Source organism: Anthonomus grandis, chromosome 13 (assembly GCF_022605725.1).
Source record: "Anthonomus grandis grandis chromosome 13, icAntGran1.3, whole genome shotgun sequence".
NCBI classification, from domain to species: domain Eukaryota; kingdom Metazoa; phylum Arthropoda; class Insecta; order Coleoptera; family Curculionidae; genus Anthonomus; species Anthonomus grandis.
In genome coordinates, this window is record NC_065558.1 from 9,057,374 (window position 1) to 9,084,275 (window position 26,902).

The 26,902-nt window shown below is 32.8% G+C and overlaps 1 protein-coding gene across 1 annotated transcript in view; it reads left to right on the top strand.

Annotated features, from left to right (window-relative positions):
- LOC126743512 (calcium uniporter protein, mitochondrial) overlaps positions 1-26,902 on the top strand; it is a 98,416-nt gene that overhangs the window by 64,760 nt on the left and 6,754 nt on the right. Inside the window, exon 3 of the mRNA XM_050450644.1 lies at positions 23,017-23,323. Coding sequence (XP_050306601.1) covers positions 23,017-23,323 — 307 coding nt within the window. The remainder of the gene's footprint in view (positions 1-23,016; positions 23,324-26,902) is intronic.

The following is a 26,902-nucleotide window of genomic DNA, read 5'->3' on the forward strand; positions in this document are numbered from 1 at the left end:
ATGCCTGGGATAAACCTCCAATGACTCCGTATACCTGGAACATAACAAGCATTCTGGAATAAAATTGAAATTTACTTCAAATGCCTGGAATAAACTGGAAATAATTCCGAATGCCTTGAAAATTTTAGAAATGCCTTTAAAAGTTTAAGGACGTCTCGAGAAATTTCAAATCTCAGATTTGAGTTAAAATTAGTTCAAATTTCAATTTAATGCGAGGAAGAGCGACAATGCCTGGAATAAACCAGAGATTAAAAACACAAAATTGCTCTACGTTCCACTAGTTTTTAAACGGGAGCCCGCTATTGGTCAGTCCTTTAAATTCAGCCAATCAGAGTTAGTGAAGTTTAAAATGATCTTTTTCCAAGTTTCAATCTAGGACCTGAATGGTGACCTGGGAGTTTCGCTGATACGCCGTTCAAGTTTGTACATCCCTGCATTAACCTTTCAACTTTAACTCAGTCTCAAAAAAAAATTGTTATTGATGATTCATTTACTTATTCATGTAGAAATGAGAAAAACTCGTACTGTATTTCTATCGGATTGCAGCATAACAAATGAAAAAATACAATAAGATTTTATAGAACAAGGTTTTGTTAGTGCTGTTGTGAATGGTGAAGAACAGCGACGTATTGGTATCAATTGTTGCTCAAAAGTCGATGCAAATGACAATTTGTGGAGCGATCAACGTCAGCATCGAAATCGTAGTCTCGACGATACTATGTGTAACTCCCATGTTTTTCAGCCGATTTTAATTATTTAAAGTTTCCTGAAAAGAGGATTTTTTGCTTTCTAAAAGAAGAAATATTTTTTCTCTCATGCGTTTTTTGTTTAAGCTCAATCGGTCTAGAAATGCCAAAGTTAATAATAAGAAAAGACCAATGTGTCCAGAAGACAAAACAGTCTATAACTTTACTTCCCAACCGATTTTGATTATTTAAAATTTTCTGGAAAGAAGTTTTTTTTTTCCCTTAAAAGGACAAATATTTTCTCTTCCAGGCATTTCTTGTTTAAGCCAAAGTTACAAATAGTTTTATATAAGAATGTCAACTATGCAAAGACCAGTGTGTCCAGGAGACAAAAACGACTATAATTTGCTTGTTCCTCAACTGATTTTGATTATTGAAAGTTCCCTGGAAAGAGGATTTGTCTCAGGAAAGATGAATTTATATATTATGATGAGAGTGGTGCAACTCCTTTTTGAGATATAAAAATATATATTCAAACATGCGTATATTTCTAAACAAAAGAAAACTCCACCGAAATTGCCAACTGGGAAAAAAACCCAGCGTTCAAAGAGGGAATCATCGTTTGAAGATGCTGACTTTCATATTATTTGTTTTAACAATTTACCACAAAAATTTACATTTAAGAATTCAATAAAATGCTGTGAGTTTCAACGGCCTGTTCATTTGAAATGCATTGATTCACGCAGAGACTCTTTTACCTACAAGCATTGTGCATTTGATCATTAGGAAGATGATATGTCAGAAAATTGATTTTCTAGTAACATGTATGACCATTTTTTTCTTTTTTATTCTAAAACAGTGAAAAACAACAAACACTGAATAAAAGTAGGGTTTTTAATGCAACCTCACATCTCTTTGTTTCAAAATTTGAACGAACTTTCTTTACTGTTCCAACCTACCTTTATGATTTTGTAACTCTCTTGAATTTCTTAAAAAATTTAAATTAATCTATTCATATGAAATAATTTCACGATATTATGAAATATATGAGTCTAGCTTTCAAACAGTATTAATCAATTTGGAAAATATACAGTCGTTTTGAATTTATCGGTGTAAAAACCTAACCCGTTCCAACCTACAAACCTCTCCCCTAATAAAATAAACCACGGAATAACCCTCTTTCAATATTAACATGATATTCATAAACCACCCTATATAATTATGTGCCTTTAATGTGTGGCACCCTCTACTGTAAATAACGAGCTTACCATATAATTTGATCCACTTCAAAACAAAATAGCCGAAGAGCTCTTCAATGCACTTTTATCCACATAAAAGCGCCTAACGCGTTTAATCTTTGATTTTGAACGAGAAGCTTTAATTAAAAGCGATCTCGCGTGTTCGGGACCATATAGAGCGGAAAACTGCACGGGCAGGTTAAAAAAAAATCGCACATTTCACACTTAAATACCCGTATTTCTTTTTTTTTTAATTAAGGATTTTTTACACCCTGAAAATTATGGTTATGTTCGCCGTTGGTGAAACTTTCTTTTTAGTTATGCTTATATGACTGTTTATTATTACTATTACCGTCCTATATGCCTATAAAAGTCAAGTAATAAATGTGTTTTTTTTAAGTGAGAGAAATAAAGGAAAAGTCTAGTAGAGGGTTAAAAAATGCAAATTAGGAATTGAAGTTAACAATGAAAAAGAAAATATTTGTTTACACAAAAATGCTTATTAAAGAAGATAACAAATACAGGGTGTCCAATCATGGATACACTGAGAATAGTGTGCAAGAATAAATGCTACCATTTGAGAAATTTTCTTTTTAAAAAAAGGTATGAATAGGAACAAATTATTAAAACAATCTTTTTAAAATTTTAATTGAAATGTCCTTAAAATTGTGATTTAAAGTGTTCCAATTTGATAACAAATTATATACAATATATCGAAAAATGTGATATATTATAGGAGATACTATTACAAAAGTGAACAAGCATAGATCACACGAAAAGTAGAAAAATTGCCAATAATATTGTAGAGTTTGATGATTTTTTTTAACTAAATAAATGATTTCCAAAAAGGCCTAGAATCTTCTTCATCTTCTTTTTTTAGTTTATTTGCCTCTACTTTTAAGCGATCTTTATTTTGCAATGTGTGAATTAAATTAGTTATTGTACCCGTTTTTTCTAGTAGTTTTTATAGAATATTATAACATTATTCGGACCTTTTTTTCAGTAAAATTTCCATTAGCTTTCTGTATACTCTTATCTATTTGCAAAAAAGATTGATGTATTATGAATATTACTGTTTATATCTCTATCCATTTATATAAGATTTGATTGCAGCGACTACACTGTAGGCCATTTTGAAGATGATGAATGTAATGGGTCTACCAATAGAAGTAATAGAAGTTTAGTGGGCCATGTACGCAAAATGGTATGTGTCAAAACGCGGATCAAGCGTCAGTTGTGTTGAGTATACTTTGACGTTTCATCATGAATCGTTTAAGTCGAGCGCAACGTATAGCTATCATGAAAAGGTATTACGAAAATGCGCAATCGGTTAGAGCCTGTTATCGTGCTCTTAGAGAAGATTTTGGCCATCGTGGACGGCCTTCTGAGTTTGCAATAAGGCGCACAATTAATAAGTTTGAACGGGAGTACATTCTTCTGGATAATAAGCCACCAACGCGACAAAAAAGTGCAAGGACCGCTGAAAATATCGCCGCTGCAAGAGAAAGTGTTGACGCGAATAACAATGTGTCTGTTTTGCGCCGTTCTCAGCAATTAGGCATTTCACCAATGTCTCTGTGGCGCATTTTGAAGAAAGACTTAGGTCTACATCCATATAAGATGGTTCTAACTCAAGAATTGAAGCCTGCTGAGCATGGTTTGCGAAGAACGTTTACCGACTGGGCTCTGTTGCAGTTGGAACAAAATGCCGATTTTGGGAAACAAATCATCTTTTCAGATGAAGCCCATTTTTGTCTTAGTGGCGTTGTCAATACGCAAAATTGCCGCTTCTGGTGTCAGAACAATCCCCAGAAATTAGTACAGGTGCCATTACACCCGTTAAAAGTGACTGTGTGGTGTGGTTTGCATGTCGGTGGAATTATCGGTCCATACTTTTTTGAGGATGCAGGGGGGCGTACTGTGACAGTCAACGGAGAGCGCTACCGCGACATGATAACAAACTTTCTTTGGCCTGCAATTGATGGTGGAGACTTCGAACAGAATTGGTTTCAACAGGACGGAGCAACATCACACACCACCCGAGCCACAATTAATTTATTAAGAGAGCGTTTTGAAGATCGAATAATTTCGCGACATGGCAATATCAACTGGCCACCAAGGTCCTGTGATCTTACTCCCCTGAACTTTTTTCTTTGGGGATATGTGAAGTCAAAGGTGTATTCTAACAATCCTCAAACCATCAATGAGTTGAAAGTTAACATAACTAGGCTTATTTGCGAAATTCAGCTTAACTTGTTAGAAAAAGTGATTGAAAATTGGGTTCATCGTCTAAACGTCTGCCGCCGTAGCCGAGGTGGACATCTTAATGGTATTTTGTTTAAAACATAATGTTACATAATAAACTACTACATGAAACATCAATCATAGAAATTAACCAATTCGTTTTTATTTTTTAGCAATTTAAACTTATATCATTCTTATTGGTAGACCCGATATTTACCTTAACACGTTGACTGCCTATAAGTATTTTGTGCCCTTATTCAGAAGCCGTCGGGACTATTTGCAAAAAGTAGTTCGAAAATAGGATTTTTAATACTTTGTATGATTAATATTGTGTTTTTTTTTGCTTTTTGGGCCTAAATCTACTTTGACTCAATAGCTGAGTCACCGGCCCCTGAGGTATATTTCTCCTAGAATATGCCGGTGACTCAACATTTGAGTCAAATTTTAAAGTCAGAATTAAAATAAAAAACAAAGAACTTTTAACAGGTATATTTTATATTATGTATTGCACGTGTAATTCTTATCACTAAAACTTTGCAAACACATAACGTAGCGAAAAAAAACATAAATAATTAATTTTTCTTAGGAGTAAATCACAAAAAATAATAACAAAATTAACATTTTTTAAAGAACAAATGAAAAAAAGACCTATTTTTCATCGTGGTAGATTCGAAAGCAATTTCCGAGGCAAAGACCTGGCTTATCTGGACAAACCGGGCAGAAAAATGGCGTGTTCTTGCGCATTTTCTGTGTATAACAAACCCTGCATCTCTTTCTCATTTGACGACCTTTATTATCCATTTCACATTTTTCAGGCAAATGACTAGGCTGGTTTTGTTTGACTTTAGGAGGCTCAGGTGGTTTTTCTTTGGCTTCAGACAACAAATTCTTTATAATATTATGCCTATAATCATAGTAGCTTAACTTTTGCTGAGTAGAATATTTGTTATAAAGGTGATAACTATTAAGCAGCATCATTGATATCAGATGAATAGCAAGCTTCTTATACCATCTGATGGTTTTTCTTTCGCTGGCATAATAAGCAAGCATCTGATCTTGCCTGTCGATTCCTGACATGTTTTTATTATAATTAATGATAGCATTTGGCTTTTCTTTTTCCTCGTTTCGTCTATTTGGTTGCTTGATCAGTTCCCCACTAAACTCTGTAGATATAAATAAAACCTCCCTTTTGTCACGCCATTTACCCACTGCAATGCCTTTAGAGTACTTTGTAATAGATTCACCTTTTTTAAGTTTTTTAGAACTCACTTCGGGAGGATTTCCTTTCCTGTTCAGCCTTAAGGTTCCAGTAGCATAGGTTTTTTTTAAAATTAGCTCTTTACATAGTGCAATCGAGTTATAGTAATTATCCATGTATAAGGAATGGCCCTTATCAAGATAATTCTTTGTCAAACTTAAAACAACGTTTGCTGCATGCCCTAATTCTCCCTTCATATCTTTTTCGTCTCCAGTATATATCCTAGCTTTTAACACAAGCCCATCAGGTTCTGACAAAATATACAGTTTCACCCCAAACTTGTGCTTTTTATTTTTAATATACTGGCAAAAAAACAGTCTTCCTCTCCATAGCACCATGGACTCATCTAGTGATAGCTCCTTGTTTGGGTAATAGATCTTGTCAATTCTGTCATTGAAGAAATTTTGAAGCCATCTTATCCTGCACAAACGGTCACCATAATCTGGGTCACCTCTTTCGGGATTTTTAGAAAAATGTAAACATCTTAGAATGACTAGAAATCGATTTCGACTCATGTTATTTCTGAAACAAGACAGATTATACAATTCATCGGTCTTCCAGTAGTCCTGCAAACGGTTTAGCTGAATATTGCCCATGTGAAGCCACAGACCCAAAAAAGTTTTCAGTGTTGGCACTGTCAACGGCTTCCATTCAGTGATTTTGTTTCTTTACTTAAAAAGAGTTGTTCGGCATAGTTGTTAGTTTCGGTAGCAATATGTTCCAGAAAATCGTCTGTGATAAACAATTGAAAAAAATCGATGGGGTTGTCCGAGGTTAAATTTACTCTAAGTCCAGGCACACCCGAAAATAAAAAGTCATTTTGATTAGGCACATCAGTCCAGGTCGGAATATCACTGTTACTGTTTTAAACACTAATCGTCTCATTATTCTCAATGTCGGTAAGGCTTGCATCCTCTAAAGCGGCAACATCGGGCAATTCGTCTTCGTCGCTTGAACTCTCATGATCAGTAGGCTCGTATTTACTGCCACTGTCGACGAACGGGTCCTCCTCACTTTCTGATAAATACAAAAGTTCTTCTTGTTCAGATAATGTCAGGGGTCTCATCATTTTGAAATCTGTATGCCTCCGTTTAGGCCGAGAAGGACCTGGATTTTCTTCATCCATGTCAGGAAAACTACTTATCACCAACAAAAACCGATTTCGAAAAAACACGTGTTTAAAACCCATATAAATGCTTAAAATTTACAGATATCGGATTGTCTGCCTTAGACGGTGGTTCTCTGATCAATATTGCTAGACTTTTCGAAATGTGACCAGACAAATTCTATTAAAAAAAATGTCTATAAAAAATATTTTAATACCTACATATAAAATTTACAAATTGCTTGAAAATTCAACTATTTATTTATTACTGGCAAAAAAATCAAGGTGATAATAGGTACCTGCTATAAAACTTACTAGATTCATCAACAGATTTACGATTCCGGGATTCTATAATAAAGTCCACTGCAACTGCAGATATAAACATCCTTTTTAACTTTATTGCCTCTTACAAATGGTTATGCATGAGTTCTAAAATTCGTATACTTCAAGACGGCATTTACTTACAATATTTTTAGTGGCTGGGGACTCCATAATATCCATAGGCATACTGAGGATGTCTAAATCCTGCACGCTTGCCGAAAGGTTTTAAATTTTTGCCCCTATGTTCATCTTTTGCAGACTTTCTGTATCACTGATAATTCAAATTAGTATGAGATTAATTATGTTCAGTTGCTGCAAATATAAAGGACGATATACAATCATCGAGTCGGAAATTTAATTATCAAAACAAGTAATTAATAAAGGATTCTAGTTTTTATAACATTTCGGTTTTATTTAACGAGGCCTTATAGTTTCTGTTTAATTTTTTTTTTTGAATATCTTAAATTTTATTCTTATAGACCACTGTGATACATTCCCATACAAAGTCATTTTTTACGATTGACCTTCTTGGAGAACATTGGTAATAATTATTCATTTTCCAGGAATTTTTATAATTTTAAATTTTCTAGGTATTTGGATTTATTTATTGTGTTACTTCGAAAATTCAAGATCATTTTTTATATCTTCTGAAAATTATAATTTATTATTTTTCCAGGAATTTGAAGTCAATTGTTTAAATCTTCCTAGAATTTTTTTTGCAAATTTCGAATAATTTCTAATTTTTTTCTAAAAAGTTGGATTCGTTTATGTATATTCTTTAGGAAATAAAAAAATTATTTTATTTCCAGTACCTGGAAGTCAAATAAATACATTGTCTAGATCTACGTACTTTTTGAAATAAAAAATAGCATTCAGTGCCTGGAAAGAGTCAATAAATAAATTGTTTGGAAAACCACAAAAATTATTTGGATTCTTTGTAATGTATAAAAAAAATTGTATGTAAAGATCGGCATTTTTTGGAAAATATTAAATATTACTCCGGGAAGGATTTATTTGAAATATCTATCTCGAAAATACTCGATAATTAATTTGCAATGCCTGGAAAATATCAAGGAATATTACAAATTTCAGAAAGATATGAAAACTGACTGAAAAATATTTTTAATTATAAGCAACGTCTAAAGTTAATAATTTTTTTCCCAGGATATTTGAAGTCAATTCTCTTAACTTTCCTAAAATTGCTAATAATTATTCATTTTTCCAGATCTTTTGAATAACTTTAATGTTTTTCAGGAACTTGGATTAATTTATGTGTGTATTTTAGAAATTCAGATTTTTCAGACCTGGAAGGCAATATAATACGAGTCAATGTATCAAACGCCTGAAAAATCTCTGAAGTTTATAAATGTCTCATGAATGTCTGGAAAAAATGATTAGTTCAGTTGTTTGGAAAACATAAAAATCATTTGAAAAATGTAATAAAGAAAATTAAAAATTATTCAAAATTCTATATAAAAAAATTTAAATTTATTTCAGGGAGGATTTATGTAAAATATCTCGGCAATACATACAATTTCACAAAAAAAAATTAAATAAAATTAGCAAAAATAAGTACGGGAGTGTTTTTTTTTTTAATTTGACCACAATTATTGTGATTAGTTTAAATATATGAACAGACACAACGACAAAGTCAAACATGAAACAGGCTGAACAGCATCTTAGAATTTATGTTCCATAATTTTGCTACCATAGAGCGTCAAAACTAATAATTTCTAAAAAAATGCTGCGGTCTTGTGAATTGTCTCATTGGATTCAGAAGAAGGAGAATATGAAGAATGAACTCCTAGTTTTCCTGCAATAGTCTTCCAAAGATTGGAATATTTCATATTTCACTGCTCATTTTTCATAGTTTACGAAAACACAGTTAAGATAATCTAGAATTTAACGAGTACCAAACCTACTTAATCTGCCTAACTATAAATAAATAAATAAAACCCTACAAAAAACAGAGATATAAATCGTGAGAATTTGGACACACCGTACACCACCTGCAGGTCACTAAGAATTCATATGGCACTTGCATAAAAACCATTGTTAACATGTCAATTAAAAATGTTCGGACTGTTATTAACTAGCGGTTAAGTGTTTGTTTAAACTAACAGATGTTATGACGTGACATCAATTCGGTTAAATTTATGGCTCGCCGATGGACCATTAATATTATATTATGCTTTATTTTATTCACGTACTCGGGTCTTATATTCTTAAGTTTCTGGAGGGTACATAAGCACCTTTAGACTGGTGAGTTGAATATTGTATAATAGCAGCAAATGAAAAGAAAATTACCCAAAAAAACTTTCAAGGTTCGAATCTGAAGTTATTTCAAACTACAGTTCCTGGAGTTACAATTATATATTATAAACATCATAATTTTCAAATCAAAGAAATTCTATGAAATAGTTGCAGAATATCTCCAGTTAGAGTTCAACAATTATTTTTAATTATAATAGAATCTGCGCCGATGTGAGATTTCAAGAAGGGTTAAAAAAACAATATACAGGGTGTTTCAGAACTATGGGATCAAACTTCTAGGGGTTGCTCAGTGCAACAGTAGAATCCATTTGAGTATAGGAACCCATTTCCGGAAATGTGTCACTACGCCACTATGGCCCTTAGACGCGTTTAAATTTAGAAAAAATATTAATTACCTAAATAGGATCTGATGCATTTATTTTTACCTTTTGTATGATACCATCACAACAATTGTTCAAAATGTCTTCTTCCAACCTCAATACGCCGATTTAAACGCCGCACATGATTTCGGCGGACTACACTAAAAATTTGATCCTTGTTTTGAATGATTTCAAATGCTGCTGTTATTCGTCCAATTAAGTCTAGCACTGATTCTACTGGAGTTTTTAGACTAAAGACTTTACATGTCCCCACAAGAAAAAATCGAGCGACGTTAAATCAGGTGACCCGCTGAGCCAAATACTCGCGTACTTATACAGAAAAGTGAGCCGGCGCTCCATCATGCTGAAACCACATTTGCTGTCTAACGTTTAGTGGAACATTTTCAAGGACTTCTAGGAGAACTTCCTCCAAGAAACGCAGATAAATAGGTCCTGTTAATGGTATGGCCCAATTAAATAGTCACCAACAATGCCTGCCCATACGTTGACAGACCAACGATTCTGATGTTTTCTTGGAAAAATTGCATAAGGATTTTCTTCGTCCCAAACATGGCTATTCCTACTATTAAAAATACCGTCTCTTATGAAAGAGGCTTCATCGGTCCACAAAACATATATAAAAAATTTGGTTGTGCAATGATGATCCAGAAGCCATCGACAAAATTGAACTCTAGGATGATAATCGGCTGCAGTTATACCTTGAACTTTCTGGAAGTGGTAAGGATGGAGCTGTTGCTCGTGTAGTACCCGCCAGGCAGAAGCGTTACTCGTATTTATATTCTTAGCGACGTCACGTGTGCTATTTGATGGTTCATCGGCAACTCGCTGAAGCAACTCTTCTTCAAATTCGACCGCTCTTACGGTTCGAGCAACACCAGTATCATGCATCTTGGTCTTAAACATGCCTGTCTCAGCGAGCCGCCGATTAACCGCAATAAACTTTTTGTATCCAGGATGCTGTCGTTCGAGATAACGTTCATGATACAACCGCGATGCTGCTCGTGTATTGCAGTTTGTTGCTCCGTATGCCAAATGCATATCCGCCAATTCTTGATTGGTAAAGCTTTCCATTAGCAATAAATGTTTAAAAATTGTAAGCTATAAAATTTTTAAACATGACATTGAGAATTGACATTGATAAGCGTTGATTTTAAACAATTGTTGTTATGGTATCATGTACAAAAGGTAAAAATAAATGCAGCAGATCCTATTTAGGTAATTAATGTTTTTTATAAATTTTAACGCGTTTCCGGACATGGGTTCCTATACTCAAATGGATTCTTCTGTTGCACTGAACAACCCCCAGAAGTTTGATCCCATAGTTCTGAAACACCCTGTATGAGACAAGAAACTGCTAGGAGTACAAAAACGAGGAGACGGACATAAAGGACCGATAAGAACTATAAAAGAAATCAGGAAGGATAGAAATGATGAAAACCTAAACAGGAAAGAAGACTGGGAAGCTACTAAAAAATCTGTGAGAAAAAAGGAGTTTGAAGGTCTAGTGATGAAAAGAGAACAGGAAGGATCTAGCGTAAATTAAAACTATAAGAAAAATCAATGTGAATGGTGGATTTTATTAACTGAAATCTCCAAATTGCTGCGGTTCAGTTCAGAAATCAATTTTTTTAAACCATAATTTTTCATTATGGACCTGAACCCTGGAATTATACGGTATTATTACGCCATTTTTATTGAATTGACAGGCATAATCTTAATTTCGTAACAAAGGCTTTTTTTTAATATTTTGCCATGGATTGTTAATTTCTTTCGGGCAGTTATATTTAACACCAAAACTTTATAATATTATATCAAAACCCATACAGGAAAAAATGTCTACAGCAACGTTTAAAGTTTATGTAAGGCAATGGATTGAACAGACAGATGCAACTATATTTCATCGTTTGGCGAATAACTTGTAGCTTGTTCTTATTATTTTTGTAATAACAGAGCGATAACTTTTATTAAACGTTTGATAATTCTCATGTTCTTTTGTCGATTATGTGCTACTGTGAGTATTTGAATTTAAATAGTGTTGTCTTTTCTTATTATATGTGTTGTGCAAGATGTGGTTGCCCTTATTTTTAATGTTGTTTTAAAACCCGCAATAAGAATAATTGAATATGGACAGATACGAATAAATTATGAGTGATGTATTGAAATGCCATTGATAGAATATTTTCTCGGACTTGACAAGAAAAACCCGATATTGACCTTTAAACCCGAATTGGACCATATATATCCCTAAAGAAAAAGTACCAACAAGCTTCTAAATAGAGCAGCTTCGGTACTAATCGTTTATTTGTTCCTTGTACTTGTACGTAAAGTAGAATAAGTATGTTGTATTTAAATTTTGTAATTTTGGAAATAAACGTATTATTATTATTATTATTATTATTATTATTATTATTATTATTATTATTTTAGTTGAGGTTTATCTTTATTTATTACAAGAGTCAGAATGATAAAAGAGAAGAAGAAATAATAAGAAATGCTTGTGCTAGCTAGCAGATGGCTTTTTTATACGAGAATTTACATATTTTGGATCTATGTAACTTAACTGGAAAAGGATTATTTGTGTAGAACATTTATTTCTGATAGAAGTTGAGTTTTATAATTTCTTCCGGGAATTTAAAACATACTATTGTTTCTTGTTCGATAAACTTATCAATCCTTGTTCTTTTGGATTTTTCACCTTTACGTATATTTTTTGATTTTGGCTTTTCTTCTTCTAATCATCCTTTGCTTCCTATATTTAACTTCATTGATTGCCATTCCTTGCCCTTTTAAGTCTTTTTAACATTTTTAAAGTTTCCGATTTTTGCTCTTCGCATTATTCATAGATGTTTTCATAGAAGAATAAATAATCGGATGAAAAAAAAAATATTTGATATATTTTTCTCAGCTTTTAGGTTCAGTGAGTATGATTCTTTGATGTTTCGTGTGTTTATTGTTTTTTTTTTTAATTCTTTGCTCATCTACAGATTCTCTACATCTTACATATTTGTATTTTCCATTTTTTTAATCTTTTTCTTATTAGGAATTTTTCAGTACTCATATTTTTCTTTTAACTTAATTTTTTGGCTGAAAGTAAATTTATAAAACTCATTATTTATTCATCAAAAAATGTAAAAAAATTAGTTAATATCTACCTAATAAGTCGGAATAAATAAAATGTCATTCCAAGAATCATTAAACTATTTATTCATGAATCCTTCACATCTATCTATAGAATTATTAATTAATTTCCTCAGTTACTTCTACGAAGAAAAATACAATGGAAACACTTTTTATCAACCAAGAAGAAATGAATATGATCAATTTTTGAGCAACATAACAGGTGAATTCATTGATTTTGAGTAAGAAAAGTTCTCTTTTAATTCTTCCAGGCAATTGACACAAAATGCCTAAATAAGGAATGTGATCAATTTTCAGTAACATAAGGAATATAATTAATTAATTTTAAGTAATAAAAGTATCCTTTTAATTTGTCCAGGCAGTTGAATTTATTTTTATTATCAATTAACTGGAAGAATCAGTAAATGGCAAAAAGGCCTGAAAAAAGGAATATGATCAGTTTCTATAATATAAGGGACGACTAGTGAATTTATTGATTTTAAGTAGTAAAAGTAATCTTTTAATTCGTCCAGGCAGTTGAATCTATTTTTCTTCTAAATTACATGGAAGAATCAATAAAACAAAAATTAACAACATCAACTCAATGGTTTAGATTTAAATGTTCCGAAGTATTATTCAATAACTTTTGTAAGAATTCGCAATCTTACATTGTTTGATTATAGTATAGGTTCCACTATTTTAAAAAGGGTAACTAAAAAGGGAAGTTAGGGAGTAATTTTCGATTCTAAGTTGACATTTTTGTCTCATGCTGAAAAGTTAGTTCAGAAAGCGTATAGAAATCTAGGATTTAGAACTAGATGCAGTCAAGACTTCTCATGCTCTGTCTATAAAGTTCTGTACTGTTCGTTAGTCCGTTCTGGTTTGGAGTATGCTAGTCCCATATTGAAAATATTGAGAAAGTCCAAAATAAATTCTTAAGAAATTGTTCTTTTAAACTTAAGGTTCCATTAGCTAATGGTCATACTGATTACAAGTCGGTCATGTCAGTTCTCTCTTTCGACTCACTTGAGTTAAGGCGTAATAATTCAGACTTGTGTTTTATTTTTAAATTAATATCTGGCATGACTGATTGTGATTATCTTTTAAATAGGCTAAATTTTCGGGCGCAAAAATTGACTAGACTGAAAAAACTCTTCTATGTAGATTTTGATAGTAGTTCTTATGGACAGCATAATCCTATAACTAGAATGCAACGTTCTTTCGATATAGGTATAGTCTTGACTTGCACGTTTCTTTTAGCAGTTTTAGGAGTTTTCTTAAATTAATTAATTAATTAGTGACTCGTTACTTTAACAGGTTTCTTTAAATTAATTTGTAACTTTGATTGATTTATGTCTTACTATTATCTAGCTTAAGTTGTATTATTATTAGTATCTTTTGTGTTATTTTATTTTTGTAAAATTGGTGGATACCGTTAAATAAATAAAATAAATAAAAAAACTCAACTTTTCATTAATTTTTTTAAATGCAGTGCAGTCTGATTTAAAAAAATATCTTCCAGGCAATTAAGGCAATGCCGAACCTCACTAATTAAAAATGGTTTTTCGTTTGGATTGTTCTCAATGAAAATGAGAAAATTGGTTAATAATATCATAAATAAATGATTCGTTAAGAAATAGTTGAATGAATTTTATTGATATCACTTATTGAATAACGTCTGAACTAATATAGATTTGACTGGTGAACGTCATTTACCTTTTGTTTCTTTGAATTTTCGTGACAATATAATGAATAGTTAATATTTTTCCACAGTTCGAGAAATGAAAAGCTTAGTATTTTCTTAAGATACTAAATATTTTTTACATCTATGTTTAAAAAAGGTGGTAGTCAAAACTATAGCCCCGACTCTCTACAATACCAAATACTCAACAACCACCGTTCTAGATATACGAGGAATCGGAAAGAATTAAAAAAGTTGATGGATTGAAATTTGCCCTCTTAAGGGAGTTTGATCCCTCACTCATGAATTTAGGGAAGGGTTAGGGTTTTAGGGAAACTAACGTTCTATGAGTGGACTCTCTTTGAGCTGATTATGAGTTTGGGAGAACCATCAGTGTCTTTTTCTAAAGGTGGATTTTTTCTGAACTGATTACATGTAGTAGAAAGAATTTCACTGTAGTTAAGCCATTTTAAACTGAACAATCATAAAACCAGACTCCTTATTTTCAGGAAGATAGTTGGTTTACAAATGGATGGGAATCTTAACTGAGAGAATTAAGTATGAAGTAATTTTTTGGCCATCATCAATAAGTCCCCAAACTATCGACACCTTCAAGTGTTTATTTTAACTGCCTGGAAGAAAAAAATTAATGAATTTAATAATTAGTACTTATTTATATTAAGGAAAAAGTTCATTCTGAAGTGGAGTCAAGATAATATTGAAAAGTTAGTAGGAGAAGTCTTTTCTCCAAAAATAAGAATCAGACTAGCCAACAATAATAAAAAAATCATAAGTAAGGGCTTCAGCTGTTCCAGACCGACGAACTTTAAAATCCCTCTTTGATACCTAAATAGTTTATCCTCTCTAAGCCGATAAGGGAACAAAATCCATTTTCAAAAAATCCCTGGATGAAAAGCCAAATAATTGAAACATTTACTGAACTCAAGCGACAACCACCACCCTTCGGCTTATTATTTTTCCGAGTGGCACCCCTGGAAACATCGTCAATTTTTCCCACGCTTTTGCGCGATTAATTTCCAACAACAGGCGGGATCCGGGAAACGCGAACTAGAATACCGGGACAATATTATTCCGGGCATACAGACCGGGTGGAAGTACACGAATGACATTCTGCCTGTTGTACGGACCTGAGGTGGGTTAATGGAGGAATATACGCTTTTAAACGGGTTTATTTTCGTGTTAGTGCTGACACAGGCGTGTCAGCTTTTAAGGGTGTTTAAGATTTCATGAGATGTAAAACTGGTTCTCGTCATATTCTTCTTTTAACACTTTTCTTTTCTATATTTATGATTTGCCACTTGTCCAGTCTAAACTTCATACTGATTGGAGAACATTTCTACCCGTTGGATGAGTTTCTTAAGCTTGTGTGATGGGGCAAAAAGTTCCAATTCATCCATGTACAACTGATGAGATGTTGTGCGTCTCTTTTTGGTGTTTAGGAGTAGTATCCTATTCCAGTTAAATAGTGAATTTAGGGCTAAACACGAAAGAGGGCTTAAGAAATCTGCTTGGTACATACCTGGGTTAATCATGATTTAAGGGGTAGTTATGTAAGAAACATTAATGACGTGTTAAAAGAACTCCTTCCTTTAAAGTGTTTATAATTGGAGAACCAGAACCAACCAAGTATGCGGTACAGTGTCACATGCCTTTTAGTACTCGATGTAGTAGCAAACCAGTCTCCTTTGCTTCTTCTTGAACTTTTTAAATATAGTGAGTTAATGATAAGCTGCTCTTTACACTTCTTGATTCCTTTCTTACTTCCCTCTATGTGTTTGTTCACTAGTTTTGCAAAGCACAGTATTATAATTTTGTAAATAGTCTGTAGCAGGTACTATCTCTTAGACTCTAGTGTTTCTGATAATTTCAGGGATTTACATCATCTCATTTACTTCTGATTTCTTACATCTGTGTTCTCAGCTTCTTGTTTTAACCACTTTGCATTTTCACTGTATTGTTTGCTGACTCCATTTTTGTCATATTATTACTAAATATAGTTTATTACTAAATATAGCTTTGTTTATATAGTTTACAAAAAACGTTACATTTTCATTGTAAAATTAGATTTAATCTTATAAATATCTAAACATAGAAAAATAGGATTACTAAGCCTGAAGTCCCTAAACAAATGAATAAAAGAATTTTCAAATGATTTTTAGAAAACATTTGGGAAATTGGGGCTAAAGATTTCAATCTAGAAAATAAATGCTTTCTACCATAATATTTTAATCAGCCTGAATCAAAAGTTTTCAAGTATAATTTTCCCATATTTAGAAAACAGGGATTTACCGCAAAAGCAGATAAAATAGGTAAATTCCACATATTAGCAAAAAAATTGCATTGACAAAATATCTTCATATTATGACTAAAAACCTTTTTTTTTAATGGTTTCGGACTAACGAATCTTTAAAATCACTGCGGAGTATCACGTATGTAATATCACGTATACAATCATGTATATTATATGATATACCTACTGTATCAAAAAAAATATATATATTTTTTTAATGTTAATGTGAGTTTTTGTTACCTACACCTATACGTTGTGATACGCTTTTAATCCATAATGAAATAAGAAACTTGACCTCTATGTTATTATATGGATATATACCAAATTACCTAACTTATAAATTTAGGCTAACGTTATCATTTGTATTAATGACGGGTTAACAAAAAAAACTTATATAAATGCCATAAGATTTCAGTTTTTTACCTAACCTAATCCATTAATCAATCTATTGAAGAATTGTTGAAAATTAGCTAGTAAGCGAAAGTACCTTTTCTTTTTTTAAATTGTATCGCATTTTTCTTACTTTGATGATACAGCAAATTTTATATTCTTATTAATGAAATATACAAGCGTAACTATTCTTTGTAATAACAACCCTAGCGTTTTGTTTGAAGATGCGTAATTTAAATTTAAAATTATAGTTATATTCTACGTATTTTGTGTATTGGATTAACACCAATACGTTTTCTGAAATAAAATTAGTTATCATTGCGGATATATGAATCTAAGCTTATCTTCAGTTAAGATTATTAGTCTTAGTTATAAAGGAGTTTTTTTTTGTGTAGTACGTGGTCTTAACCATATATCCCACTTCATCGACATTCTCTTACCTTCTTTTTCTTTGACTCTGGCCCTTAGATATTTTATCCTCGACCATCCACAGCGCCTCTTGGGCCTCCTGCAGCAACGTATCCGCTCCATTTTGACAACTCTGCGCCGACCCTATTTTAACACAAAAACAACCCACCACTGTTAACGTTAACAACAAAACCACCGAAATCCTCTGTCTAATAAGGCATAAGCGTTACCACAGCGGCGCTACTTCTTCGTATACTAATCCTCATCTACCACGGTCTTAATTACAATTTTTTTTCTTTTAACAATATGATATGCCAACCGATGTTCTCTTTGCGTTATGGTCGGTAGGTTATATGGACTAACGGATCGGTCGTATATACCCAGTGAGAGAACATAAATTTTCTTATAAATAAGAGGACGATACATTAATTTAAGCTGTATAAATATATATGCGAAATGTATATCCTTAAGTGCCCTTCAGGGCCCTCGTTAAGGAAATACATTAGCTCCCTTTTTGATCCCTTAAAGGTTGTAGGATTGTATTTTTTTAATGGACTCGTCTGCCCTTGGGAACGCGGGAGTTTGATTCGACAAGGGGTTTTTTGCTACGTAGGTTTTTAAATAATTTTTGATTTTATTGGCTGAGATTGGTGTGGTCTCTTTATTCCAGGCACTTACCTTTTTAAGTATTTGCAAGTCATTCTGAGTTTCTTCCAGGCAGTCAGTGAAAAATCTACTTTAGTAGTAAGAAAATGCATATTTAATAGGATGTAATTAATTTCCATTATTGAATATTGAAAACCTTTGAATTGGGTTTCTAAGTGGTGAAATATTGATTTAGTCTTCAACTCTAACTTTTCCATTTTGTTTTTTTCCAAAATGTCTCAACCTTTTTTCATGAACATATCTGATCACTTAAGACTTAAACTTATTGAAGAAAATAAGTAAATATTTAATGGAAGGAATGGAGATTTTATTTATTTCTTCCCAAAATCTACTTCAGTTGTAGAGGCAAAGTCTTCTTATTCTCTTCAACATCGTCGAACGGAAATTAATTCCCAATAAAGATCATTTCACCCAAACTCAGAAACCATCTTCCGTTGATAAGAGTTTAGATGTTTTTTGAAAAAAATTTGCATCATGTTACTAAAAAACTGACGTAAACATTTTAAATGTTTTTTTTTTATGTTGTTATTTGATATTTATTCTTATACTTAGTGTTGAAGTTGGATTTTCATTTCAATGCTTTAAATATTTATAAATTATTAAGCTAGTGTTACCTCGAACAATCTGTTTTACAATGTCATGCTGGTCATAAAAAGAGAAGTCCTTAAAAAAATTTTAATAAACTAACTTTTTCCCTAAATGACCATGGTTATCCAAAAATGTTTATGGTAACTTAAGGTGGATTAAGTCGATTAGGGAAATCAAATTTTGAGAAGGATATGTCAATCTGGATGTCATCATTTTCTTTAAACTGAACAAATAGATGTTGTGTTTCTCCATCTGAATTAACTGAATATCATTTCTACTCCAACATTCTATCTAAGTCGCACAGGATTATCAGGGTTGTTAAAATCAGAACCGGAAAAGTGTTTGAAGTAAAATCGATAATTGGTGACATTTTTAGTCAGCCTTACATGACAGATCTTCCTCCAAGATTTTTGTAAGGATAAATTCAATGGAAATGTAAAAAAGTCTATGATTTCTCTGACTGTCTGGGCAATTCCTAATATACAAACTAGTGCATAAAGTATTTGCATGAATATCTTAATCTAGATGAAGACAAGGAAAAGGAAATACTAGACATTTTCCCAGTGGAAGTCCAAGAATTAAAACTGAATTGTAAAAAAAATGTTAAATTGAGAACAGTGCCATAGATATGTCCAAAATAGTATTGAATCTATAATTATACCCTGGAAAATGATAATACATCCAAGATGTACCTCAGCATTATTAGAAAACACTTAGGTATGGCATGTCATAATTGAAATTTACCTGTCTCCAACTCTATGTAGTTGCACGATGATTCCAATTACTTAAAAACTTTAAATTGGAAGAAAATCATGAGGCTTGGCTTGTTTTCCACCCAAAGAGAACCTATAAAAGACAATCGTCAAATACAACAGTTAAAATGGCACTATTGTCATATCAATCGGCCATCTTGTGTGGCAGACTATTCCGCCCCGCCACATTCAACCTTCAAACCGGTGCCTACTACTATAAACATTAAAACTAAAAATGTTTTTGATAATACAAACAAACGAAACAATGTGATTAAAAACAACAAACAATCATAACCTCAAAAATATCCGTTTTGTGCAGCGAGATCCATACTACAGCGAGATACTACGCGACATTCCACCCTGGGTTTCAGCACCGCCTAAACATTCCACTATAGGATTCGGCAGGAGTCTTTATTCTGCTCGTTTGATTTGAATAAATCTCGATGCCGCCAAACTATGAACTATTTGAGATGCCGAATCGTATAGCGGAATGTTTAGGCGATGCTGAAACTCAGATTCGAAGGTCATGCAATATTCATTTATAACGGTTGCTAAAAAGCTTAAGTGCAATGTTTCAGCGGAATGTTTAGATTGTCGATGTAGGCGTTTCCAGTTTGTTTTTGTTCCAAATTTCTCAACCTTTTTTCAGGATCATATTTGATCCCTTGAGACTTGGAATCTTGATTAGGTAATAAAGTTTATTCAAGAAAATAAGGAAATATTTGAGGCAAATGGAAATTTTCTTTATTTTTTCCAAGCAATAGAAGAAAGGAAGGAACTACTATTGACAGTTTGACAGTTTGAACTACTTTTGACAGTTTTGACACCTCTTAATAAAGTGTTAATAAATGCTTGGATTAATTCAATGGTCATTAGGGATTCTAGGCAGTGAGAGCTTGAATTTGCTTGTTAGATCATTTCATTAAGGTAGCTTCAGTGTTGCTAGGTGAAAAATAAAACTAAATAAACGAAATAAAAAATCTGACAGAATAAATGCAAGTTACCAGCTCCGCAAATCCCAAAGTCGTAGAGTCCAAGAACATATTGGCAACTATAAATTACTAAAATTCCTACTATTACTACTTATAGGAGTATAGTAGGAATTGGCAGCAGTTTATAGTTATATTAAATGTGAAATTATTCGTTGTACAATTTTGGTAAGAGCCAGAAAAAAGTGGTGAAAAACCTGGTGAAAATTCACCAGACCTGACAACGTTGGGTAGTAATTTTTTTAATACTAACTAGACAGTGTGAGGTTGAACAAAGCGCCAACTATATAGCATGGCTTTAGGCTTGTTGAAGTCTTGTAATAGCTCCTGGAAGAAAGGGGAAAAGAAAATAATGTGGATGTACTACAACCAGGATTCCTTGGGCTGCCTGGAAAAATTGCAAACAGTATTACAATTTCTTTAAAAAATCGACATCTAACATATCTAAACGATTTCTTATATTTATGTAAGGCTTTTAACACCTTGCAATATAAAAACTTGTGCCTTCTTAATTCCTAAACTGAGACACCGTGTATACAATAAAGAAAACCGATTAGTTTCACGTATCTCGTGACGCTCGTGGGCAGAGTAATAGCACATGTGAACATTTGAAAGCTTCATAAGCAATTAAAGCATCTAGGTATGTGTATATAGCATTTATGACTTAATGCTGGCTATTCAAATGTGAAAATAATGAAAAGTGAGTTTTGTTGCCTAATAATAAGCAGTTTTTGGGTGCTATTTATTATTAGAAATTTACACTTGAAAAAATCAATGTAGAGAAAGTGACACCCTATTGTTTCCCAGTAATTTTCAAAAATAGCTCGCAGCACACCTTCAAGTAATTGAATAAATTAACTAAATCGTCTTGTCGTTTCAAGTATGACCATCCAGCATGCGATGCCCATTACAACGTAATGGTCTGTTATCTCGCTTCGAACTTGTATTGTAAGTTTATTTAATTGTTCCGCAAGTATGAGTATGTGGGGGACAAGTTTAACGCTTTGGATATTTGAAATTAACCCATTTTTGTTTTTGCGGTTATTGTTGGATGTATGATCAGTATCAACAATTTTTATGACTTTTATGGTTTGGTTTATTGTACATTTATATATTAAAGTAAAAAAGGCCTTGGATGAAGCATTTCATGTTGTTTATACAATGCGAGACTTATTGATTACTTGTTTTGCATTTTTTTTCAGGAAATTTTAGGTTGATTAAAGCAGTTGGGTTTAGGATGTGGTTGTATTATTCCATTTAGTTTGTAACAAACATAATATTCAACATTACGATAATAATATAATTGGCTGTAATTTCTTTAGAGCCAGTTACATTATTATTGTATAACTACATATAATTAAAGCAATCACAGATATTTAATTATGACAACATTACAAAAAAACCTGTTAGAATGATGAATATTTGAAAAATTACTTGTTCAAAAAAAAGTTTGGCTTCTTTAAGACTGTTAGCGTTATACGAAATAATTTTTTTGTTTGTTTTCTCAGCAATTTTTCTCTAATCTAAAAATTAATTTTTCATTTCTTTCAGGCTGTTAAAGTATTTTTTGTTTCCTTCAACAAGCTTAAATCATTATTTTTCGTTTCTTCCAGTCGTTTGAGGATTTTTTTTTTGTTTCTTTTACTCAATTTCTCAGCAATTTTTAAAGTATTAATATTTCGTTACTTCCAGGCATTTGAAGTGAAGTTTTTTTTTTCCTCAGCCAGTTAAACTAATTTTTTTCTCAACAATGTTAGAAGTCACATTTCTTTATTTTCAGACATTTCAGTTTAATAATAATCTTCCAGATATTTGAGGATTTTTATTGGTGTCTTTACTGGAGTTGAAATAATTTTATTTTCCATTTTTCAGCAATTTGTTCAGCAAAAAGTTCAGCAAAAGTTCAGCAAAAGTAAACATAATATTTTTTATTCCAGGTAGTTGAGGATTAAACAACCCCAATTGCCTGAGAAAAAACCTATTTTTTTGGATCTTTTCTCAACTGCCTGGAATAAAAAATGTTTGATCTGTTCCAGGCAGTTGCTGGGAGGAAACATCATTTTATTGGATTTTTTTTCAAAATGCGTCTTTCTATGCGTAGGAATCTACTATCAATTACGCGATAGGAGGTTTTCCAAAACTATCGAATTTTTTCAAATCGGAAATTTACTTGTGAAATATTTCTTTTAGTTCTCTTCATCTTATGTGGTGTCATCTACATAATATTTAATTGCTGAAAAACATGAAAAATATGTGTAAATCCTTGGATAAAATAAAAAAAGTCAATAAAAAGAACGAACCTCAATTTAAATACCTGCTCGAAGTTGGTAATAGCGTTTATGAAAACCTACATATGAATGTTCGTAAAAATATTTTTGCCATCATAAATTAATTAATGATACAGCCGGTACTCGTTAATTGCTTCACCCTAAACAATAATATAATTAACTTCGATGAAAATTGGCCTCCAATCATTTATAATGTGGAAATCAGTACATATTTTCTAACTTGAATTCTTGAATCCTTCATTTTCTCCGATATATTATGTATAGTCCATATTTTGAAATTTACAAATATTAAACTTACCCCTTTCTCTTTATTCTTTCAGGCGAAGTAATAGTAGAAATCCACAGGGGCCTCCCAAGAATAACAGTTCCTTTACCGAGCAGAAAAGAAAACTGCAGTTTCACCGTAAAACCGATCTCGAACACCGTAGGTGACTTTATTGAAATGTTAAAGAAGGAAGATAAGGGCATCGACAGGGTCGTATGTAAAACGAAAGAGGGCACGAGGATAGCGTCTTCCAATACGATAGAGACCCTCTTAGAAGATGATTTTAAGTTAGTGATAAACGACTGCACTTATAATGTAAATACTCCGAAAGATGAAAGACTGACACAGGAGGAAGTTCAAAGGTAGGGCAATAATATTAATATAAGAGGCGCTTTTTATCTTTTTTTTTGTTATAATATCTGCCTAAATTCATTCATTTTTTCATGTAAACATAATCTACATTTTGTATCTACCGAATTGCCACTGTCAGTGTCAAACCCGATTAAGAAAAAAAATATTTGCGGCAACGTTGGATAGCATTTGTCATTTTGTGTCTCATTGCCAATTTGTCACTTGTCCGTATGGTCTCTTAAACCTCATTGGTTTCATGATCTGTATATTTCTAATTATGAAAAAATTACTTCGCCTTAGGGGAATTAAAGTAAAGAGTGAGGATAAATTGTAAGTGAATATAAATTACGCAAATTGAAAGCAGAAAATAAATGTGGCAATATGTTTTACGTATGTCATTATGTACCTCATTGCCAATATGTCAAATGTTAACACTTGATTCAAATATTCCAGTCCAGTAGAAATCTTCCTGGATTTAAAATTTCAATTTGTTGACGAGGTCCAATCAAACACTTCTATACTTTTAATGTGGTAAAGTAAATTAATGAAAATTACGAAAAGTTAATTTGATACGACATACGCCATTTTTTGATAGACGTCACACTAACAGGAACTTAGCCGAGCTTCAAAATTTCACCAATCAAATATGAAATAAAAATACACTCTGTGGTACAACTAACAAGAGATATATATATTTAGCCTTTACACTTGACAACGAAACTGGATTTTGTTTTTCCACTAAATGTCATTTTTATAAACAGTTATGAAAAATCCAGATACACTTTTGCTATCTAGCATACAATTTGAAAAATATGCATCAGCAAATGCTGAGATAATACAGGGTGTTTCAGAACTATGGGATCAAACTTCTGGGGGTTGTTCAGTGCAACAGAAGAATCCATTTGAGTATAGGAATTCATATCCGGAAATGCGTCTAAGACGCGTTAAAATTTATTAAAAACATTAATTACCTAAATAGGATCCGCTGCATTTATTTTTACCTTTTGTACATGATACCATAACAACAATTGTTTAAAATCAACGCTTATCAATATCAATTCTCAATGTCATGTTTAAAAATGTTATAGCTTACAATTTTTAAACATTTATTGCTAATGGAAAACTTTACCATTCAAGAATTGGCGGATATGCATTTGGCATACGGAGCAACAAACTGCAATGCACGAGCAGCATCGCGGTTGTATCATGAACGTTATCCCGAACGACAGCATCCTGGATACAAAAAGGTTATTGCGGTTCATCGACGGCTCGCTGAGACAGTCATGTTTAAGACCAAGATGCATGATACTGGTGTTGCTCGAACCGTAAGAACGGTCGAATTTGAAGAAGAGGTGCTTCAGCGAGTTGCCGATGAACCATCAAATAGCACACGTGACGTCGCTAAGAATATAAATACGAGTAACGTTTCTGTCTGGCGGGTACTACACGAGCAACAACTCCATCCTTACCACTTCCAGAAAGTTCAAGGTATGACTGCAGCCGATCATCATCCTAGAGTTCAATTTTGTCGATGGCTTCTGGATCACATCATTGCACAACCAAATTTTTTACGATATGTTGTGTGGACCGATGAATCCTCTTTCACAAGAGACGGTATTTTTAATAGTAGGAATAGCCATGTTTGGGACCAAGAAAAGCCTTATGCAATTTTTCCAAGAAAACATCAGAATCGTTGGTCTGTCAACGTATGGGCAGGCATTGTTGATGATTATTTAATTGGGCCATACCTTCTACCGGAACGGTTAACAGGACCTATTTATCTGCGTTTCTTGGAGGAAGTTCTCCCAGAACTCCTTGAAAATGTTCCACTAAACGTTAGACAGTAAATGTGGTCATCATTCAGCATGATGGAGGGCCGGCTCACTTGTACCGGCGTACTTGCTGTACAAGTACCTACGCGAGTATTTGGCTCAGCGGTTTGGGCACCGTTGGATTGCCAGAGGTGAAGCAGTTTCTTGGCCTCCTAGGTCACCCGATTTAACGTCGCTCCATTTTTTCTTGTGGGGACATGTAAAGTCTTTAGTCTACGAAACTCCAGTAGAATCAGAGCTAAACTTAATTGGACGAATAACAGCAGCGTTTGAAATCATTCAAAACGAGGATCAAATTTTTAGTGTAGTCCGCCGAAATCATGTGCGGCGTTTAAATCGGTGTATTGAGGTTGGAGGAAGACATTTTGAACAATTGTTGTGATGGTATCATATACAAAAGGTAAAAATAAATGCATCAGATCCTATTTAGGTAATTAATTATTTTTCTAAATTTAAACGCGTCTTAGGGCCGTAGTGGCGTAGTGACACATTTCCGGACATGGGTTCCTATACTCAAATGGATTCTACTGTTGCACTGAACAACCCCTAGAAGTTTGATCCCATAGTTCTGAAACACCCTGTATATGCACGTTGACTGCCATGAGAAGCAAATGTGGCTTCACAATTAATTTCATCTAATGGCCGTGTGAATCCACGTAAGCAACTCAGGTCGATCAAGCGTAAAAAGCCGCGTGAAGCTACATCTGCTACTGGGCGGTGTGCTTTTGTTATGGAGAACGGCCGTATGTGCGTAAAATAAGGTTTTGGCTTGTGTCATCAAGAGTACTATATGGCTTCACATGGCTGTAAAGTAATATGAAATTAAAACGCATTACCTTCTTTTGCTAGTACTAGTATATATTTCTAATTATTATAAATTGAAAAGAAAACTTATGTGAAAAAACGCACAACATAACGAATACAAGATTCTATCAAACAAGATTTTTTTAAAAATCTGAACAAACTGAAAAAAATTAGCAAAATAATAATTTACAAGTATAATTATACTTATTTAGTACACTGATGAACCGTAAAAAAACAAGGAAGACAATAATTTTTTGACATATGTTGCACCTGAATTTTGTGAATAATGCATGTTTTTGAGCATAGAGTCTACCGCTTTCATCACTCATGTTCTTATAACATACAACGCATCTCTGTCTGCCCGTTCGACCGACATCTTCTAAAAGATGTTGTGGCGTTGATGGTTCTTTATGAAGTTGAACCTTTGAATTTTTAATTGGAGTAACTCCCATGTGACAAGTTCCTTCAATTTAGTAATACTCATCTTGTCGTTAGTAACTTGCTGGTGTAATATAAACGCATTTACTAAAGAGGTGCCAATAAGTAGCTCGATTGCCAATTTTCTATACCATTTGACTCCTCTTCTAAGAGATGTAGCGTATGATTTCATTTGATCAGAGAGATCTATAAACGCTTTATGATTATTGTAATCCACAACAGCGGAAGGTTTTTCCGTTTTCAGAGTGGCTTCACGCGGCTCTTACAGAGTTTATGTACTTTATGGCCGCGAGCAGCACATGCAGCGTCTCATCAAAATATGCAAAGAAAAACAAAAAAAAACATTGTTTTGATTTAAAAAAATAACTAAAATACATTTTAAACAAGTTAAACGTTAAAAAAACAGGTGCCCCATGAGATTATTTTTGTAATATTTTTGCAATATTGGACCCAACACTGTTCCTTGTGGTACACCTATTCTCATTTTTAATGGATCACTTAACGTTTCTCCTATTT